At 39.7% G+C, this 22,198-nt stretch overlaps 1 protein-coding gene across 1 annotated transcript in view; it reads left to right on the top strand.

Moving 5' to 3' along the window:
• Nucleotides 1-22,198, top strand: part of eys (eyes shut homolog) — a 683,137-nt gene that overhangs the window by 50,938 nt on the left and 610,001 nt on the right. The window contains exons 4-5 of the mRNA XM_061958758.1: nucleotides 13,486-13,679; nucleotides 18,932-19,074. Coding sequence (XP_061814742.1) covers nucleotides 13,486-13,679; nucleotides 18,932-19,074 — 337 coding nt within the window. The remainder of the gene's footprint in view (nucleotides 1-13,485; nucleotides 13,680-18,931; nucleotides 19,075-22,198) is intronic.

Genomic DNA, 22,198 nt, shown 5'->3' with positions numbered 1-22,198 from the left:
CTGTTAACGTGTTGAAGTACCCTTTAAGAAAATGAAATCCACACTAAATGACAATGCTGTGGTTGCCAAAAAGTGATTTAAAAAAATAAATAAATACAAAAAAGGTGAAATCAACCCTAAACGGGAAACTGTGCACTTTCAGCTTTTTAAAGAGTACTTCAAGAAGCAAACAGTACAGTAGTTACTATGTTGGGATTTATGTAATTCTCCAAGCGTATTCTAGCAATTTCTGCACCGATAAGATGGATCAATATCAAAATATTACTTTGAATCCCTTTTACAAGTAATCAGTACAGTATGCACGTTGTTATGATGTACGTAATTTTCTTAAGAGTTTTTTAGTAGTGTATGCACAGATGAGATGTGTCAATAGAACAGTTAATATTATATGTAGCTTCTAAACAAAAAAGAGGTTTCAGCACATCAACATCAGATCAGCAACAGTCCTTTACAAACTCATTATTACCGTAGAGATGGCCAACTCCTTCATTTTTCGGACACAATAAAGCAGTGGTTCTTAACCTTGTTGGAGGTACCGAACCCCACCAGTTTCATATGCGCATTCACCAAACCCGAACCGTAATCATAAAATGATGTTATTATATTAAAGAAATTCTAATTGATATATATTTTACAAACAGAAAGATACAGGAATGTACACATAATCCCATGTTTACATCTCATTGTGCAACATGTGAATGTTTTAGTGGAAACTAAATGCAATATCTGAAAGGTGTACACATTATTTCCAAAGTAGGACCCCCCACCCAGACATATAATACTAATACACAGCTCATGAAAAACAATATGTTATAGTCATTGTAAGTGGGCCAAAACACTTATATTAGAAAATAACTCATGGAAATGACTGCTGTCATTTGATTATAATAATAAAACATTGAACTTGTTATTTAGTCAGGTTTGGGACAGGTGTGCTGCCGGTGTGACCACAGTGCATTTGCACATCTGACGTCGCTCACATGCGCTCCACCGAATGCTCAAGAAGTTTTTGCGTTTGCTCACACATATGGAAAATTAGAGGGAACATTGTTTGGGGGTATCCATAATACGCCGATAGGGAGAAGTTTTTATTTACACAATGAGTCGGGTGTGTCTTGACCTCCGCGGCGGAGGCTCTACCGAACCCCTGAGGCCGACTCACCGAACCCCTAGGGTTCGATCGAACCCAGGTTAAGAACCACTGCAATAAAGGTTTAAATAATTTCAAACACATATTTTTACAATAAACAAAGTGTTTGTCTTACATGTAGTAATCATTTGCGGACAGACAAAGCCCCAGCAGTGCAGCTATAACAAGTGGTGTGTGCTCCCGCGGCGGGAGTACGTTGCTGATGGCATCATACAGTATAGCGTCAAAAATAAAATGTGTCCTCTTCCCTTTCCTCCAGGTGTACACATAATATGAGGTGGAACATGCTAAATCCATAGATTTTGGTTTTCGTTGTGGTAAATCAAAAATTATCATCTCACATATATTCAGCCTCTGATTGTCTCTCCTTTGTATTACCCCTTCATAATGTATGCTGTTAAGAAGCTGGGATTGGATATATTCCGAACTTGTCCCACAAAATTAAACATGATTGACATTTTCGTCTCCTTTAAATTGATTAATATGTCGGTTAATATCTTGGTCAACATGCCTTTCTTTTGATTAGTTGTTGTCTTATTTTTACCTGCTCCGATGTAACAAAACAAAACCAAATAAATTAAACAGCTTCCGGCCCAAGCTGACTCACTGGGTGGGGACGTCCCATGCCGCCATGTCTGCATTGGTTAAAATCGATCGTTTTAAATTTAAATGGATCATTTTATTCCGTACAAGAAAATTGCAATCTAGTTCTGCGATTCAATAAAGTATTGATGTCAGTAATTCAGTACCAAGAACAAAAATCTAAAAACAACTTTTCACAACTTTTTTTAAAAATATATCTTCAATCAATCACTTAATCAAAGTCTATTTATACAGCCCTTAATCACAAATGCCTCAAAGGGCTACACAAATGACATCCTCTGCTCTGATCCCACATCAGGGCAAATAATACCTGAAGTTTTATAAGATTATACCTCTTATAAGTCAACAACCATTTTATAAACGGTATTTTCAGACTATAGGGTGCACCGAATTATAAAACTAGCACTGCCGATGAACGGGTCTAATCAAGTCGATCGTTTATACGCAAAGCCCACTGGAATATTAAGTTAATGTACCAATGATTTTCACACACACACTAGGTGTGGCAAAATTATTCTCTGCATTTGACCCATCACCCTTGATCACCCTCTGGGAGGTGAGGGGAGCAGTGAGCAATGCTCACGGGAATCATTTTTGGTGATTTAACCCCCAATTCCAACCCTTGATGCTGAGTGCCAAGCAGGGAGGTAATGGGTCCCATTTTTATAGTCTTTGGTATGACTCGGCCAAGGTTTGAACTCGCAACCTACCGATCTCAGGGCGGACACTCTAACCACTATTAAAGGGGTCATATGATTTATTTTCGACATTTGAAACTAGAGATGTCCGATAATATCGGCCTGCAGATATTATCGGCCGATAAATGCATTAAAATGTAATATCGGGAATTATCGGTATCGTTTTTTTATTATCGGTATCAGTATCATTTTTTTAATTTATTTTTTATTAAATCAACATAAAAAACACAAGATACACTTACAATTAGTGCACAAACCAAAAAAACTCCCTCCCCCATTTACACTCATTCACACTCATTCACACAAAAGGGTTGTTTCTTTCTGTTATTAATATCCTGGTTCCTACATTATATATCACTATAGATCGATACAGTCTGCAAGGGATACAGTCCGTAAGCACACATGATTGTGCGTGCTGCTGGTCCACTAATAGTACTAACTTTTAACAGTTAATTTTACTAATTTTCATTAATTACTAGTTTCTATGTAACTGTTTTTATATTGTCGTACTTTCTTTTTTATTCAAGAAATGTTTTTTTATTTATTTATCTTATTTTATTGTATTATTATTTTTTAACAGTATCTTATCTTCACCATACCTGGTTGTCCAAATTAGGCATAATAATGTGTTAATTCCACGACTGTATGTATCGGTTGATATCGGTATCGGTAATTAAAGAGTTGGACAATATCGGAATATCGGATTTCGGCAAAAAGCCATTATCGGACATCCCTATTTGAAACACTTTATTGTGGTCTACATAACATTTAATGGTGGTTCTTTGGTTGCCATTTTGCATAGATTATGTTTTGGGCGGTCTTATTTACGTGGCTCCACGTCGACAGCGTCTTCTCCCCACCATTTTTTTTTTTGCTTTTAGCCCTTCCATAGCGAGTCTACTGACCGATTAAGTTGGAACTGTACACTACTTTGTATTAGAAGTGACAGTAGTGGAGGATAAGCGCCTCACAACAAGAGGACAAGATGATAGAGAAAATGAAGGAGCTTATTGACTACGGCGTCGGACTGCGATGGCGGACGCACGCACATTTTCGGGACTTACGCAGATCTCAAATACACAACAGCAGGAACCAATATTTAAGAAAAGTTGGTTTTGCATATTAGGCTGAAACAAAACGCCGGATAATATGTTGGGGTCTTTATACACACACCATAAAAATATCCGTATGATGAAGCACAGTACGTCTGACTACGATAGCCATAATGCTCTGACAATCAAGTGGTGCAGCTTAATAGCTTACCAAAGTCGCACTAAAACATTGACAGATTTTTGAGCGCTGTGTGTAATGTTCTATATTCTCAATGAAACATTAACATTTTTGTCTTACCAATTTTTGCCACAGTAATTTATTGAACAGACTTCTTTCAACCTGCAGTCCACACGTATCTCTAATGTGTGACTGCTATCTATTGGTCACACTTATCATTACTCCACGTACCATATAATATTGGTTTGAGGTCAGCACAACCAGAAATAAATCATACACAAGGCGCACCAGGCACCAAGGTGCATTGTCGATTTTTGAAAAAATGAAAGGATTTTAAATGTGCCTTATAGTCCGAAAAATAAGGTTCTATACCACCCTCAAGGGATTTTTATACTATAGAAATTAAACTTGGAAACAACTTTAAAGGCCTACTGAAATGCAATTGTTTTATTTAAACGGGGATAGCAGGTCCATTCTATGTGTCATACTTGATCATTTCGCGATATTGCCATATTTTTGCTGAAAGGATTTAGTAGAGAACATCGACGATAAAGTTCTCAACTTTTGGTCGCTGATTAAAAAGCCTTGCCTGTACCGGAAGTAGCAGACGAGTAGCGTGACGTCACAGGTTGTGGAGCTCCTCACATCTGCACATTGTTTACAATCATGGCCACCAGCAGCGAGAGCGATTTGGACCGAGAAAGCGACAATTTCCCCATTAATTTGAGCGAGGATGAAAGATTTGTGGATGAGGAAAGTGAGAGTGAAGGACTAGAGGGCAGTGGGAGCGACTCAGATAGGGAAGATGCTGTGAGAGGCGGGTGGGACCTGATATTCAGCTGGGAATGACTAAAACAGTAAATAAACACAAGACATATATATGCTCTATTAGCCACAACACAACCAGGCTTATATTTAATATGCCACAAATTAATCCCGCATAACAAACACCTCCCCCCTCCCGTCCATATAACCCGCCAATACAACTCAAACACCTGCACAACACACTCAATCCCACAGCCCAAAGTACCGTTCACCTCCCCAAAGTTCATACAGCACATATATTTCCCCAAAGTCCCCAAAGTTACGTACGTGACATGTACATAGCGGCACGCACGTATGGGCAAGCGATCAAATGTTTGGAAGCCGCAGCTGCATGCGTACTCAAGGCACCGTGTCTGCGTATCCAACTCAAAGTCCTCCTGGTAAGAGTCTCTGTTGTCCCAGTTCTCCACAGGCCAATGGTAAAGCTTGACTGTCATCTTTCGGGAATGTAAACAATGAAACACCGGCTGTGTTATCCGGCAAAACAGTCAGGGAGTGCATTCTACGGCGGGGGTGCGTTATCCAGCACAACACCTGCCGCAATACACCGCTTCCCACCTACAGCTTTCTTCTTTGCTGTCTCCATTGTTCATTGAACAAATTGCAAAAGATTCACCAACACAGATGTCCAGAATACTGTGGAATTTTGCGATGAAAACAGACGACTTAATAGCTGGCCACCATGCTCTCCCAAAATGCCCGCTACAATCCGTGACGTCACGCGCCGACGTCATCATACCGAGACGTTTTCAGCAGGATATTTCGCGCAAAATTTAAAATTGCACTTTAGTAAGCTAACCCGGCCGTATTGGCATGTGTTGCAATGTTAAGATTTCATCATTGATATATAAACTATCAGACTGCGTGGTCGGTAGTAGTGGGTTTCAGTAGGCCTTTAAGTAGTCCATGTACGGCTTGTATAGCGGTTTGGATTTACTATCCTCTAAAATAAAAGTCATGTGGTCTACATAGTGAACATCAACCTGGTGAACATGTCTAAATTCTGTCAATGTGTGAATATTTAAGGCCTGATCTTCTAAAAGTTTGCATGTATTAAAACATGTGTCAATGTGACAGCGCACACAAAGCTGAGCTAAACTCGAGCGCAGAGGATTGCATCTCTTAAATGAGCAAAAATAGAGAGTGCAATCATTCCGCCTGGCTGTGTTCGTGTATATGCAGAATAGATGCTGATTATTGAGAACACCCCCAATACTGGAGGAGATGTAAATATAAGCATTTAGCAGACGCAATGTGATTTATCAATGCTAAAACAGTTCCACAGCTGCTGTTTTGCGTCTATATTGAGCTTATTTGAAATGTGCGTACAAACTGATTTCCGAGCGCGGCCACCGAGAGAGAGTAATTTCACCACACCGAGTCTGTGTGTGACTATCAGTGGTACTTTAATTTTACCTTTTAAACTGGCACAGTCACGCACAAATGGTTGTGTGAGAAAGGAGGTGATTGCGCTGCAAAGACAGACGATCGGCAGATAATTGCCCGTCCTGCGTATGTCAAGATATTTGGACTTTCATAAATAAAAAATAATAACATAGCATATGATGAGCATATAATGTCATGAATGTGGAGGGAAATGAGTGTCTCCTTGGGCACAGTCGGTGTACAAGCAAAAAACGGTCTGCGCCACTTTTGCACTTGTCAATTGCGCACACAGTCTTAGTTGTTCACCCGCAACATGCCCACTAATGACACACGCAATTTAATAATTTGCACACGCTATTTAGCACTTGTTATTTGGATCTTAATAGATCAGGCCCTAAGTGTGAAAACTATTGTTATCTAGCAGTGCCAAAATCCTTGTGGGCATGGAAGCTGCAGGACAGGTGTTTATTTGAGTTCATTGTTCACCTTTCCTAGTGAGGCACTTGTCATCTTGGAGGTGTGTTTGGACTCCTTATCATGTTGGAAAACTGCCATGTCGCCCAGTTTCAGACAGGCTTCAGAATGTCACAGTAAATGCTGGAATTCATGTTTTCCCTCAATGTACTGCACCTCCCCAGTGCCAAAAGCACTGAAACAGCCCCAGACCGTAACCGCTGCCATGCTTGACTGTAGGCAAGACACAAATATTTTGGTACTCACTTGTGTGCCAGCTGTTTAGAAAATAGTGGCTGTGTATTGACTTATTTTCAGTGTATATTAAATGCATACTGCCATACAAGCTGCACACTGATCAACTTATATTATTATATTCAAGTTCGTTTTCTACAAGATTGTTCAAGTGTGAAGGGTTTACTCACTTATGTGAAATACTACAGTATATATATATATATATATATATATATATATATATATATATATATATATATATATATATATATGTGTGTATATATATATTGATATATATATATGTGTGTATGTATGTATGTATGTATGTATGTACTGTATGTGTATGTATGTAAATATTTATGTATGTATGTGTGTGTGTATGTATGCATATGTACGGTATGTATGTGTGTATGTATATGTATGTATATACAGTGGGGCAAAAAAGTATTTAGTCAGCCACCGATTGTGCAAGTTCTCCCACTTAAAATGATGACAGAGGTCTGTAATAGGTACACTTCAACTGTGAGAGACAGAATGTGAAAAAAAAATCCAGGAATTCACATTCTAGGAATTTTTAAGAATTTATTTGTAAATTATGGTGGAAAATAAGTATTTGGTCACTTCAAACAAGGAAGATCTCTGGCTCTCGCAGACCTGTAACTTCTTCTTTAAGAAGCTCTTCTGTCCTCCACTCGTTACCTGTATTAATGGCACCTGTTTGAACTTGTTATCTGTATAAAAGACACCTGTCCACAGCCTCAAACAGTCAGACTCCAAACTCCACTATGGCCAAGACCAAAGAGCTGTCGAAGGACACCAGGAAAATAATTGTAGACCTGCACCAGACTGTGAAGAGTGAATCTACAATAGGCAAGCAGCTTGGTGTGAAAAAATCAACTGTGGGAGAAATTATCAGAAAATGGAAGACATACAAGACCACTGATAATCTCCCTCGATCTGGGGCTCCACGCAAGATCTCATCCCGTGGGGTCAAAATGATCATGAGAACGGTGAGCAAAAATCCCAGAACCACACGGGGGGACCTGGTAAATGACCTGCAGAGAGCTGGGACCAAAGTAACAAAGGTTACCATCAGTAACACACTACGCCGACAGGGAATCAAATCCTGCAGTGCCAGACATGTCCCCCTGCTTAAGCTAGTGCACGTCCAGGCCCGTCTGAAGTTTGCCAGAGAGCACATGGATGATACAGCAGAGGATTGGGAGAATGTCATGTGGTCAGATGAAACCAAAATAGAACTTTTTGGTAAAAACTCAACTCGTCCTGTTTGGAGGAAGAAGAATACTGAGTTGCATCCCAAGAACACCATACCTACTGTGAAGCATAGGGGTGGAAACATCATGCTTTGGGGCTGTTTTTCTGCTAAGGGGACAGGCCAACTGATCCGTGTTAAGGAAAGAATGAATGGGGCCATGAATCGTGAGATTTTGAGCCAAAACCTCCTTCCATCAGTGAGAGCTTTGAAGATGAAACGTGGCTGGGTCTTCCAGCATGACAATGATCCCAAACACACCGCCCGGGCAACGAAGGAGTGGCTCCGTAAGAAGCATTTGAAAGTCCTGGAGTGGACTAGCCAGTCTCCAGAACTCAACCCCATAGAAAATCTGTGCAGGGAGTTGAAAGTCTGTGTTGCTCGGCAACAGCCCCAAAACATCACTGCTCTCGAGAAGATCTGCATGGAGGAATGGGCCAAAATACCAGCTACTGTGTGTGCAAACCTGGTAAAGACCTATAGTAATCGTTTGACCTCTGTTATTGCCAACAAAGGTTATATTACAAAGTATTGAGTTGAATTTTTGTTATTGACCAAATACTTATTTTCCACCATAGTTTACAAATAAATTCTTTAAAAATCCTACAATGTGAATTCCTGGATTTTTTTTTCACATTCTGTCTCTCACAGTTGAAGTGTACCTATGATGAAAATTACAGACCTCTGTCATCATTTTAAGTGGGAGAACTTGCACAATTGGTGGCTGACTAAATACTTTTTTGCCCCACTGTATGTGTGTGTGTATGTATGCATATGTATGTATGTGTCTTTATATATACTGTATGTATATATGTATGCATGTATATATATGTATGTATATACAGTATATACGTATATATATTGATATATATATGTATGTATGTGTGAATGTGTGTACGTGTGTATGTATATATACTGTATGTATACTGTATGTGTATGTATGTATGTATGTATATATTTATGTATGTATGTGTGTGTGTATGTATATGTATGTATATATTCTGTCTGTATACTGTATGTGTATGTATGTATGTATGTATATATTTCTGTATGTATATGTATGTATATATTCTGTCTTTATACTGTATGTGTATGTATGTATGTATATATTTCTGTATGTATATGTATGTATATATTCTGTCTGTATACTGTATGTGTATGTATGTATGTATATATTTCTGTATGTATGTGTGTGTATATGTATGCTTATGTATGTATGTGTGTATGTATGTATGTATGTATATATTCTGTCTGTATACTGTATGTGTATGTATGTATGTATATATTTCTGTATGTCTGTGTGTGTGTATGTATGCTTATGTATGTATGTGTGTATGTATATGTATGTATATATGTGTGTGTGTGTGTATGTATGCATATGTATGTATGTGTGTATATATACATACATATATACTGTATGTATATATGTATGCATGTAAATATACACTGTATGTATATATGTATATATACTGTATATATATATATATATATATATATATATATATTTATATATATATATATATATATACTGTATGCATATATGTATGCATGTAAATATACACTGTATGTATATATGTATATATGTATATATACTGTATATATGTATATATACTGTATATATGTATATATACTGTATGTATATATATATATATATATATATATATATATATATATGAGCGGAAGCAGAAGCGGGGATGCCGAGCGGGGCTAACAACAAAGCGAAAGGCTAATCCTCAAAGAAGCGCTAGTCCGGGTGAGAAGTTTGTTAAAATAGAACTAGCCAGTGCCAGGCTGGATAATACCTGCACACATAGCAACTATTTTAGAACAATACACAACTCAAAAAATGTTTTTTCTGTGTCAAAAGTAGACATGCACTCTACTGAGGTGGCAAGTTATGATGCGTTCGGTTTATCACAACATCAAGCAAACAATCGGAAAATTCCCGTCATATCAATTCCTAGATATGGTCGAAATTATTTAAATTGCACTACACATAATAAACACAACATTATTAATATTGCTACTATGGATAATTTCAACAAAAACTCCTCAAAACAGCCCACTACCTATAATATGGGCTTCTTAAACATAAGATCATTATCTTCCAAAACGTTATTAGTTAATGAGGTCATTAGAGACAATAATCTTGACGTTATTGGTCTCGCCGAGACCTGGCTCAAACCAGATGATTTCTTTGCGCTGGGTGAGGCGTTTCCTCCTGGCTATGCGGGAGCGCATATTGCCCGTCCCATTAAAAGGGGTGGGGGAGTTGCACTCATCCACAATAAAAACTTTAATCTTACCCCGAACCTAAATAATAAATATAACTCGTTTGAGATGCTTACTATGAGGTTTGTCACACCGCTGCCTCTCCACCTGGCTGTTATCTACCGCCCCCCAGGACCCAATTCGGACTTCATCAGTGAATTTTCAGAGTTCGTTGCTGATTTAGTGACGCACGCCGACAATATAATCATAATGGGGGACTTTAATATCCATATGAATACCCCATCGGACCCTCAGTGCATGGCGCTCCAGACTATAATTGATAGCTGTGGTCTTACACAAATAATAAATGAACCTACGCATCGCAACGGAAATACGATAGATCTAGTGCTGGTCAGGGGTGTCACCACCTCCAAAGTTACGATACTCCCGTATACTAAAGTAATGTCCGATCATTACCTTATAAAATTCGAAGTTCTGACTCATTGTCAACAAACTAATAATAATAACTACTATAGCAGCCGCAACATTAATGCTGCCACAACGATGACTCTTGCTGGCCTACTGCCTTCGGTAATGGCACCATTCCCAAATTATGTCGGCTCTATTGATAACCTCACTAACAACTTTAACGACGCCCTGCGCGACACCATTGATAGTATAGCACCGCTAAAGCTTAAAAGAGCCCCTAAAAGGCGCACCCCATGGTTTACAGAAGAAACTAGAGCCCATAAATTATCATGTAGAAAGCTGGAACGCAAATGGCGTGCTACTAAACTTGAGGTTTTCCATCAAGCATGGAGTGATAGTTTAATAACTTATAAACACATGCTTACCCTAGCTAAAGCTAAATATTACTCAAATCTCATCCACCTCAACAAAAATGATCCGACATTTTTGTTTAGTACAGTAGCATCGCTAACCCAACAAGGGACTCCTCCCAGTAGCTCCACCCACTCAGCAGATGATTTTATGAATTTCTTTAATAAGAAAATTGAACTCATTAGAAAGGAGATTAAAGACAATGCATCGCAGCTACAACTGGGTTCTATTAACACAGATACGACTGTATCTACGAAGGATACCGCCCTCCAAAATAGTTTCTCTCTCTTTGATGAAATAACATTAGAGGAATTGTTAAGATGTGTTAAGGGGACAAAACAAACAACATGTTTACTTGACCCATTTCCTGGGAAACTTATTAAGGAGCTTTTTGTATTATTAGGTCCATCAGTGCTAAATATTATAAACTTATCACTTTCCTCTGGCACTGTTCCACTAGCATTCAAAAAAGCGGTTATTCATCCTTTGCTCAAAAGACCTAACCTCGATCCTGACCTCATGGTAAACTACCGGCCGGTGTCCCACCTTCCGTTTATCTCGAAAATCCTCGAAAAAATTGTCGCACAGCAGCTAAATGAACACTTAATGTCTAACAATCTCTGTGAACCTTTTCAATCCGGTTTCAGGGCAAATCACTCTACGGAGACAGCCCTCGCAAAAATGACTAATGATCTACTGCTAACGATGGATTCTGATGCGTCATCTATGTTGCTGCTTCTTGATCTTAGCGCTGCTTTCGATACCGTCGATCATAACATTCTATTAGAGCGTATCAAAACACGTATTGGTATGTCAGACTTAGCCTTGTCGTGGTTTAACTCTTATCTTACTGACAGGATGCAGTGCGTCTCCCATAACAATGTGACCTCGGACTATGTTAAGGTAACGTGCGGAGTCCCCCAAGGTTCGGTTCTTGGCCCTGCACTCTTTAGTATTTACATGCTGCCGCTAGGCGACATCATACGCAAATACGGTGTTAGCTTTCATTGCTATGCTGATGACACCCAACTCTACATGCCCCTAAAGCTGACCAACACGCCGGATTGTAGTCAGCTGGAGGCGTGTCTTAATGAAATTAAACAATAGATGTCCGCTAACTTCTTGCAACTCAACACTAAGAAAACGGAAATGCTGATTATCGGTCCTGCTAAACACCGACATTTATTTTATAATACCACCTTAACATTTGACAACCAAACAATTACACAAAGCGACTCAGTAAAGAATCTGGGTATTATCTTCGACCCAACTCTCTCCTTTGAGTCACACATTAAGAGTGTTACTAAAACGGCCTTCTTTCATCTCCGTAATATCGCTAAAATTCGTTCCATTTTGTCCACTAGCGACGCTGAGATCATTATTCATGCGTTCGTTACGTCTCGTCTCGATTACTGTAACGTATTATTTTCGGGTCTCCCTATGTCTAGCATTAAAAGATTACAGTTGGTACAAAATGCGGCTGCTAGACTTTTGACAAGAACAAGAAAGTTTGATCATATTACGCCTATACTGGCTCACCTGCACTGGCTTCCTGTGCACTTAAGATGCGACTTTAAGGTTTTACTACTTACGTATAAAATACTACACGGTCTAGCTCCAGCCTATCTTGCCGATTGTATTGTACCATATGTCCCGGCAAGAAATCTGCGTTCAAAGAACTCCGGCTTATTAGTGATTCCCAGAGCCCAAAAAAAGTCTGCGGGCTGTAGAGCGTTTTCTATTCGGGCTCCAGCACTATGGAATGCCCTCCCGGTAACAGTTAGAGATGCTACCTCAGTAGAAACATTTAAGTCCCATCTCAAAACTCATTTGTATACTCTAGCCTTTGAATAGCCCCCCTTTTTTAGACCAGTTGATCTGCCGTTTCTTTTCTTTTCTCCTCTGCTCCCCCCTATCCCTTGTGGAAGGGGAGACACACAGATCCGGTGGCCATGGATGGGGTGCTGGCTGTCCGGGGTCGGGACCCGGGGTGGACCGCTCGCCTGTATATCGGTTGGGAACATCTCTGCGCTGCTGACCCGTCTCCGCTCGGGATGTACTCTTACTGTTATGCTGGATCCACTATGGACTGGACTCTCACAATATTATGTTAGACCCACTCGACATCCATTGCATTCGGTCTCCCTAGAGGGGGGGGGTTACCCACATATGCGGTCCTCTCCAAGGTTTCTCATAGTCATTCACATCGACGTCCCACTGGGGTGAGTTTTTCCTTGCCCTTATGGGCTATACCGAGGATGTCGTTGCGGCTTGTGCAGCCCTTTGAGACACTTGTGATTTAGGGCTATATAAATAAACTTTGATTGATTGATTGATATATATATGAACTACACAAGCATGGCTAATTTAAATCAACAATGTTTATCAAATTCATAATTTAATACTGCCCAATAACTACAATTGTAACAAAATGTAGCATAGCTTCTAACAAATGCTGTGACCTTTCTTTTTTCCACATTACCTACCAAATTCTCATGCAATCCCGGTGAAAGACTTCCTTAAGTGTGACAAAAAGGTGTTATGTATGGTTATCAAGGTCGTATTCTCCTTTTCTATTGCAGGCTCGCCTTGTGAGAGAAAATCCACTTGTGATCCAAATCCATGCAGAAACGGAGGCATATGTGAGGAGACTCCCAAAGGTCCGGTCTGTCATTGTCCTGAAAGCTTCGGGGGCCTCTACTGCGATCTGAGAGCTGCCCTTGATTGCATGTCAAACGCATGTCGTGAAGAACACATTTGCGGCGCAGGAGAGCATGTGAGCACTTAATTTCCCTTGTTTGTTTTCTCTCAGAGGGACATAAACATGGAATGACGTATGGAAATTAATATAGTCTCTTGAAATGGCGTTACTCTAAAGGCGGCAGCTGCAATTAATATTTTCTCCTCAAGATTAGCTTTGCGAAAGCGCGTTTGCAGGCACTTTGATTGAATGACCCAACAAATATTCAGAAGGAATCTTGAGATTGCTCTCATATTTTTTATGTTTGGATTTTTTTAAGGGGAAGAGGGACTCTGCTCTATTTTCCACCTTACACTGGGTATATTGTTGTGTTCCTACAGTTTAAAACAGGCTCCTGCACTTCTCATGTTGAATAGGGTAGTATACAAAACATAAATTACAGTACATCTGCTTAATATTCTGGATATAATTGAGTTGACAAACTGCATTTAACCAAATAAAACATGCAAAGTTGATAGAATGTTTATCGGACATTGGAAGTAACGATAAAGATCTTCGAATAATAACTAAGTTATACTGGGAACAGACAGCTGCAGTAAGAACCGAGTATAAAGTAACAACAGAATTCCAGATTTAAAAAAGGAGTACAACAAGGCTGTGCTCTGTCACATAATTTATTCTATGTATTGACTGCAAGACGTCTCAGAGAAGTTGAAGCTATGAAAGGAGTGAATATAGGAGTACCTAACATCGATATTTTAAAATATGCCGATGATACAAATTCGATCACAGAAAACAATGCAAATCTACAAGACTTAGTAACATATCTGGGATACATGACAACCGAAGATCGAAAATGTGACAGAAATTAAAAAAAGAATTGGAATTGCAAGAGCGTCAGTCAAAGACATGTCTAAAATCTTAACGTCAAGAAACATTAACATTAGTTTGAAACAACGCATATTAAATTGCTACGTGTAGAGTGGCCGTGCCAGCAATCGGAGGGTTGCTGGTTACTGGGGTTCAATCCCCACCTTCTACCATCCTAGTCATGTCCGTTGTGTCCTTGGGCAAGACACTTCACCCCTTGCTCCTGATGGCTTCTGGTTAGCGCCTTGCATGGCAGCTCCCGCCATCAGTGTGTGAATGTGTGTGTGAATGAGTGAATGTGGTAATACTGTCAAAGCGCTTTGAGTACCTTGAAGGTAGAAAAGCGCTATACAAGTATAACCCATTTATTTATCATTTACTACATGGTGCAGATGCGTAAACATGGACACTTACAAAAGCAACAAATAGCTTACAAGCATTTGAAATGTGGATTTAAAGAAGAATGTTAAAGGGGAACATTATCACAATTTCAGAAGGGTTAAAACCATTAAAAATCAGTTCCCAGTGGCTTATTTTATTTTTCGAAGTTTTTTTCAAAATTTTACCCATCATGCAATATCCCTAAAAAAAGCTTCAAAGTGCCTGATTTTAACCATCGTTATATACACCCGTCCATTTTCCTGTGACGTCACACAGTGATGCCAATACAAACAAACATGGCGCATAGAACAGCAAGGTATAACGCCATTAGCTCGGATTCAGACTCGGATTTCAGCGGCTTAAGTGATTCAACAGATTACGCATGTATTGAAACGGATGGTTGTAGTGTGGAGGCAGGTAGCGAAAACGAATTTGAAGAAGAAACTGAAGCTATTGAGCCATATCGGTTTGAACCGTATGCAAGCGAAACCGGAGAAAACGACACGACAGCCAGCGACACGGGAGGAAGCGAGGATGAATTTGGCGATCGCCTTCTAACCAACAATTGGTATGTGTTTGTTTGGCATTAAAGGAAACTAACAAGTATGAACTAGGTTTACAGCATATGAAATACATTTGGCAACAACATGCACTTTGAGAGTGCAGACAGCCCAGTTTTCATCAATTAATATATTCTGTAGACATACCCTCATCCGCTCTCTTTTCCTGAAAGCTGATCTGTCCAGTCCAGTTGGAAATGCATCTGCTTTGAGTGTCGCAGGATATCCACACATTCTTGCCATCTCTGTCGTAGCATAGCTTTCGTCGGTAAAGTGTGCGGAACAAACGTCCAATTTCTTGCCACTTTCGCATCTTTGGGCCGCTGGTGCAACTTGAATCCGTCCCTGTTCGTGTTGTTACACCCTCCGACAACACAACGACGAGGCATGATGTCTCCAAGGTACGGAAAACAGTCGGAAAAACGGAAAATAACAGAGCTGATTTGACTCGGTGTTCGTAATGTGTTTGAGAAAATGGCGGATTGCTTCCCGATGTCACGTTGTGACGTCATCGCTCCGAGAGCGAATAATAGAAAGGCGTTTAATTCGCCAAAATTCACCCATTTAGAGTTCGGAAATCGGTTAAAAAAATATATCGTCTTTTTTCTGCAACATCAAGGTATATATTGACGCTTACATAGGTCTGGTGATAATGTTTCCCTTTAAGAAAGTCATGGACTGAACACAAAATAACTGAAAAGGTTCTAATTAAGTTAAACATCAAAAGGTCACTACTTTTCAATATCAAGAGGAGAAAGTTATCTTACTTTGTTCGTGTAACTAGAGGAAACAACCTTTAGAAACTGCAACTAGGGTGAAACTTGAATGGTAAACGTAGAAGAGGTAGACCAAGAACAACATGGGCTGAAAACATCATAGACTGGACCCAACGGAAATATCAGGAATACATCTGACTGGGGCAGCACGGTGATACAGGGGTTAGTGCATGTGCCTCACAATACGAAGGTCCTGAGTAGTCCTGAGTTCAATCCTGTCCTCTGTGTGGAGTTTGCATGTTCTCCCCGTGACTGCGTGGGTTCCCTCCGGGTACTCCGGCTTCCTCCCACCTCCAAAAACATGCTCCTGGGGATAGGTTGATTGGCAACACTAAATGGTCCCTAGTGTGTGAATGTGAGTGTGAATGTTTTCTGTCTATCTGTGATGAGGTGGTGACTTGTCCAGGGTGTACCCCGAATGCAGCTGAGATAGGCTCCAACACCCCCCACGACCGCGAAAGAGATAAGCGGTTGGAAATGGATGGATGGGACATCTGAGTGGCTCACAATCACGAGAAGTGAAGGCTCTGATGATGATATTTTTAGTTGGAAAATACACTAAGGATTTACCTAAGAGATGAGATTAGATTCAGATAACCTTTTACAGTTTGGCAAAAAATAATCTGTAAAAAAATGCACATATTTTGGTTATAGAGGCATATCAACTTTAGAGCTAAAATGTGTAGTTGATTAGAACGGTATAGGTCACCCATCTGGCAGACCAGGGCACAAGAGGCTAGAGAGACACATTACGTCCACGTCAGGACAGGTGGCCATCCCGACCATCGAGCACCAAGTTCTGTCAATTCGCCAGCTCAATGTAGAGGGCTTCACCACCGCCAAACCGGAAGTCGCTCACGACCCAGCCGACTCCAACAAAGTAGCAGCAGTCCTCTTCAGGAGACACACTGTGATAGTAATACCATCCTCAAACTGCCCATATTTTTAACTTGCTGGGTCCACTCACAGTAAACAGCATGGACTTGGAACCTTTGTCATGCTTCTTAGGAATCACCACCAGGCTCGAGTATCGAGTGGCTGCCTACTAAAGCGCAGAACACATCGGTTGCCAATGTATACAAGCCCTCACCAACAATGCTGACCAGGTCATTACCTGCACCCACCATCTACGCAGGGGACAGGCCACTGCCAACACACAGATTGGGGTTACAGCCATACAACACCAAATGGAGAGACGTTCAGTCAATCCATTGTCAATGCATTGCTGCTGTTTAACACAAAAGAACCACCATGCTTTAACCCAAACCAACTGAAAACCTGAGAAGGTTCTGCCGCTCACACCAACACCCGTTCATTATAAAAGTCCCATCTCTGGTGCAGCCAGTAGCTCATGTCACATGACGACGAGGGAGTCGGAGACAGAGGGACGCTTCAAGCTGATGACTCAAAAAAAACATACTTAAAAATGACATAGGAATATTCTCCTGCACAGTAGCTTTCTCCTTTAGTTATGGAGATGACGTGCAGGAAAACCGACAATAATGCCATGGGTTATTATTATTAAAGTATTATTTTTCTATTATGCTCACCTAGAACCTGTGCTGTGGTGAATAGGATGGTTTCCTTAAAATTAGGGATGTCCGATAATATCTTTTTGCCGATATCCGATATTCCGATAATGTCCAACTCTTTAATTACCGATATCAACCGATACCGATATCAACTGATATGGATAGTCGTGGAATTAACACATTATTATGCCTAATTTGGACAACCAGGTACGGTGAAGATAAGGTACTTTTAAAAAAAATTAATAAAATAAAACAAGATGAATAAATTAAAAACATTTTCTTGAATAAAAAAGAAAGTAAAACAATATAAAAACAGTTACATAGAACCTAGTAATTAATGAAAATTAGTAAAATTAACTGTTAAAGGTTAGTACTATTAGTGGACCAGCAGCACGCACCATCATGTGTGCTTACGGACTGTATCCCTTGCAGACTGTATTGATATATATTGATATATAATGTAGGAACCAGAATATTAATAACAGAAAGAAACAACCCTTTTGTGTGAATGAGTGTGAATGAGTGTAAATGGGGGAGGAAGGTTTTTTGGGTTGGTGCACTAATTGTAAGTGTATCTTGTGTTTTTTATGTTGATTTAATTAAAATAAATAAAAATAATAATAATAAAATAAAATTAAAAAAAACTATGCCGATTATAAAAAAAAAAACGATACCGATCATTTCCGATATTACATTTTAACGCATTTATCGACATCTCTACTTAAAATCGAATACAAATTATTAAAACAGTTCGTCTTTTGATGCTCTCTAATTGGAGAATCGCTGAGGTATTTTGCCTTGTACGGAAGTCTCAAGTGACATCACAGATACCATCACTGATGTTGGTCGTTTTCCAAAAAGTCAGACTTTTGAGACATTACATTTTAAAGGTTCCATTGCAGTTTTCCAGTGAGTTTTTCCCTACTTGCAAATACTGCAAACACTCATTTCAAAATGTATAGCAACATTGAACAGATGCACACTTGTACATTTAGAGCACCTTTCAGTTTGATTGATTGATTGAGACTTTTAATAGTAGATTGCACAGTGAAGTACATATTCCGTACATATAACCACTAAATGGTAACACCCGAATACGTTTTTCAACTTGTTTAAGTCGGGGTCCACTTAAATTGATTCAGTGATGTGTGAGATAATCCTGCATTGTTTTCCACAATGCTCTGTCTTTTTCTGGCCCCTGTGTGCAGGCTTCCGAATGTGTGTGTGCAGATGGTAAACTGGACCCAGCATGCAACACGACACCGGAAGGTGGAACCCGGAATGCGTGCAGCCAATCACCGTGCCTCAACAATGCCACCTGTGTGTCCAGGGGAGGTGATTATGCGTGCAGGTGAAACGCACAAAACACACACTTGGCTTCGAACAGTGGCTGCTGGTCTGCATTTATTTTTATTTCTAAGCGACTGCAGGTACACTTGCTGAGCGTAGTTTAACCACATGTTCTTTCTACCCTTGAATGTGAAGAAAATATAGTTATTTTAATAATGTCCTGTGGTGACATTTCATATATGTATTATTATAAAAGAAAGTAGCAATCACGGCTAAAATCCGTCCTGCTGTGTCCTTAAAGACAACTCAGTTGGTTTTCCAACGCGCTCACTTTTTATCCATAAATGGAATAATGTTCAAACTGCTTTGTTTTACAAGTTGACACATTCCTTTATCATTACAAACCTTAACGCGTTTAAGCATTAAACACTTTCAAACCCCTCGTTCTTAGCCTTTTTGACCTCAGTGTCCAACTTTTCCACTAGAGCGGGTCGCAGGGCTCGATCAAATATTAACACTGAAATAGTCATCTTGTTCTTGATTTAAATCATATTCTATCATTATATCTAACCTACTTTCAGTTTACAAACTTGTCAAATGATATGAAAGCATGTGTTAATGACAAAGGTTATTTATTTAACACATGAACTTTAGGCTTAGGTCAGGCTGATTAGGAAAAAAAAGTATAAGTAAGGACTCATAAATTAACTGATGAAAAATCAATTATCATAAAATGATTTATTGATAAAATATCCATCCATCCATTGATCCATTTTCTACCGCTTGTCCTTCTCAAAATAAAAAATACAAATGTTTCTGAACTAAACAAATGAAAATACTGGTTCACCGCTTTAGTCATAATTTTTGCGTTTAAGAAACTTCGCTTTGACTTTAGCACCGGTCTTCTTCTGTTTGTTTGATGTTGTCATTACTCTCACAAGCGGTGTAAAAGTGTACTACAACTGAGTACAGCTGCGGCCCATACGGATCCAAGTTGAGAAACACATATTTTTTGCCGCTGGTTTAAAACACAGATAAAAAAATGCATCCTGAGACAGCTTTTAGTAAAACCACAGTAGCCTACTCAACTGTGCCAGGAAACGTATCTACAACTTTCTAAACAAACTGCATCCATCAACATGTAATATGAGCTGGAATTGTAATTACCGTATTTTCCGGGCTATAACGCACACTTAAAATAATTTTGTTTTTCCTCAAAACTCGACAGTGCGCCTTATAACCCGGTGCGCTTAAAGGGGAACATTATCACCAGACCTATGTAAGTGTCAATATATACCTTGATGTTGCAGAAAAAAGACCACATATTTTTTTAACCGATTTCCGAACTGTAAATGGGTGAATTTTGGGGAATTAAACGCCTTTCTAATATTCGCTCTCGGAGCGAGGACGTCACAAAGGGAAGCAATCCGTCATTTTCTCAAACACCGAGTCAAATCAGCTCTGTTATTTTCCGTTTTTTCGACTGTTTTCCGTACCTTGGAGACATCATGCATCGTCGGTGTGTTGTCGGAGGGTGTAACAACACGAACAGGGACGGATTCAAGTTGCACCAGTGGCCCAAAGATGCGAAAGTGGCAAGAAATTGGACGTTTGTTCCGCACACTTTACCGACGAAAGCTATGCTACGACAGAGATGTGGATATCCTGCGACACACAAAGCAGATGCATTTCCAACGACAAAGTCAAAGAAATCTGCCGCCAGACCCCCATTGAATCTGCCAAAGTGTGTGAGCAATTCAGGGACAAAGGACCTCGGTAGCACGGCAAGCAATGGCGGCAGTTTGTTCCCGCAGACGAGCGAGCTAAACCCCCTATCGACCCTAGCTTCCCTGGCCTGCTGACATCAACTCCAAAACTGGACAGATCAGCTTTCAGGAAAAGAGCGCGGATGAGGGTATGTCTACAGAATATATTCATTGATAAAAATTGGGCTGTCTGCACTCTCAAAGTGCATGTTGTTGCCAAATGTATTTCATATGCCATAAACCTAGTTCATAGTTGTTAATTTCCTTTAATGCCAAACAAACACATACCAATCGTTGGTTAGAAGGCGATCGCCGAATTCGTCCTCGCTTTCTCCCGTGTCGCTGGCTGTCGTGTCGTTTTCTCCGGTTTCGCTTGCATACGGTTCAAACCGATATTGCTCAATAGCTTCAGTTTCTTCTTCAATTTCGTTTTCGCTACCTGCCTCCACACTACAACCATCCGTTTCAATACATTCGTAATCTGATGAATCGCTTAAGCCGCTGAAATCCGAGTCTGAATCCGAGCTAATGTCGCTATAGCTTGCTGTTCTTTCCGCCATGTTTGTTTGTGTTGGCTTCACTATGTGACGTCACAGGAACATGGACGGGTGTTTATAACGATGGTTAAAATCAAGCACTTTGAAGCTTTTTTTAGGGATATTGCGTAATGGGTAAAATTTTGAAAAAAACTTTGAAAAATATAATAAGCCACTGGAAACTGATTTTTAATGGTTTTAACCATTCTGAAATTGTGATAATGTTCCCCTTTAATGTAAGGAATATGTTTGGTTGAGCTCACCCACCTGGAAGCTATTTTATTATTATTGTGTAATAATAAGTGTGACCAGTAGATGGCAGTCAAACATAAGAGATAAATGTCGCGTGCACTATTATCGGTCTCAAGTAAACAACACCAACATTTTATATGTACCATTGAAAATATAGAAAATTACAAACGGCGCTCAAAAAGCTATTAAAATGTTTTAGTACGACTTTGGTAAGCCATGAAGCTGCACCACTTGAAGGATTGTCGGCGCATTAAACATAAGTATTATTATGGTGTGTGTATAAGGTAAGACATATTATCTGTTTTGTTTTCGCAATATTATGCAAAATAAACTTTTCTTACCTTCTGGTACCTGCTGATCTGTATTTGGGATCTGCATAAGTCCTGACACCGTCATTGATAAGCTTCTTCTTTTTCCCTATCTTCTTGTTATGTGACATTCATCCTCCACTGTTGCTCAAAGTTCTTACTTATATATGTCAGTAAACTCGCCATGAAAGCGCTAAAACACACCGGTGTAGTGAGTTTACATTATTCAACCAAGGAACTTTAGTTATTAGAGTTCCGGTTGGACGGTTTTTCACCAGATACATTTACGGTGTGGTTGTTTCCGACTGTCAGAAAGCCGCTTG

Source organism: Nerophis lumbriciformis, linkage group LG02, assembly GCF_033978685.3.
Source record: "Nerophis lumbriciformis linkage group LG02, RoL_Nlum_v2.1, whole genome shotgun sequence".
NCBI classification, from domain to species: Eukaryota; Metazoa; Chordata; class Actinopteri; order Syngnathiformes; family Syngnathidae; genus Nerophis; species Nerophis lumbriciformis.
This window is presented reverse-complemented; position numbering and strand designations above follow the sequence as displayed.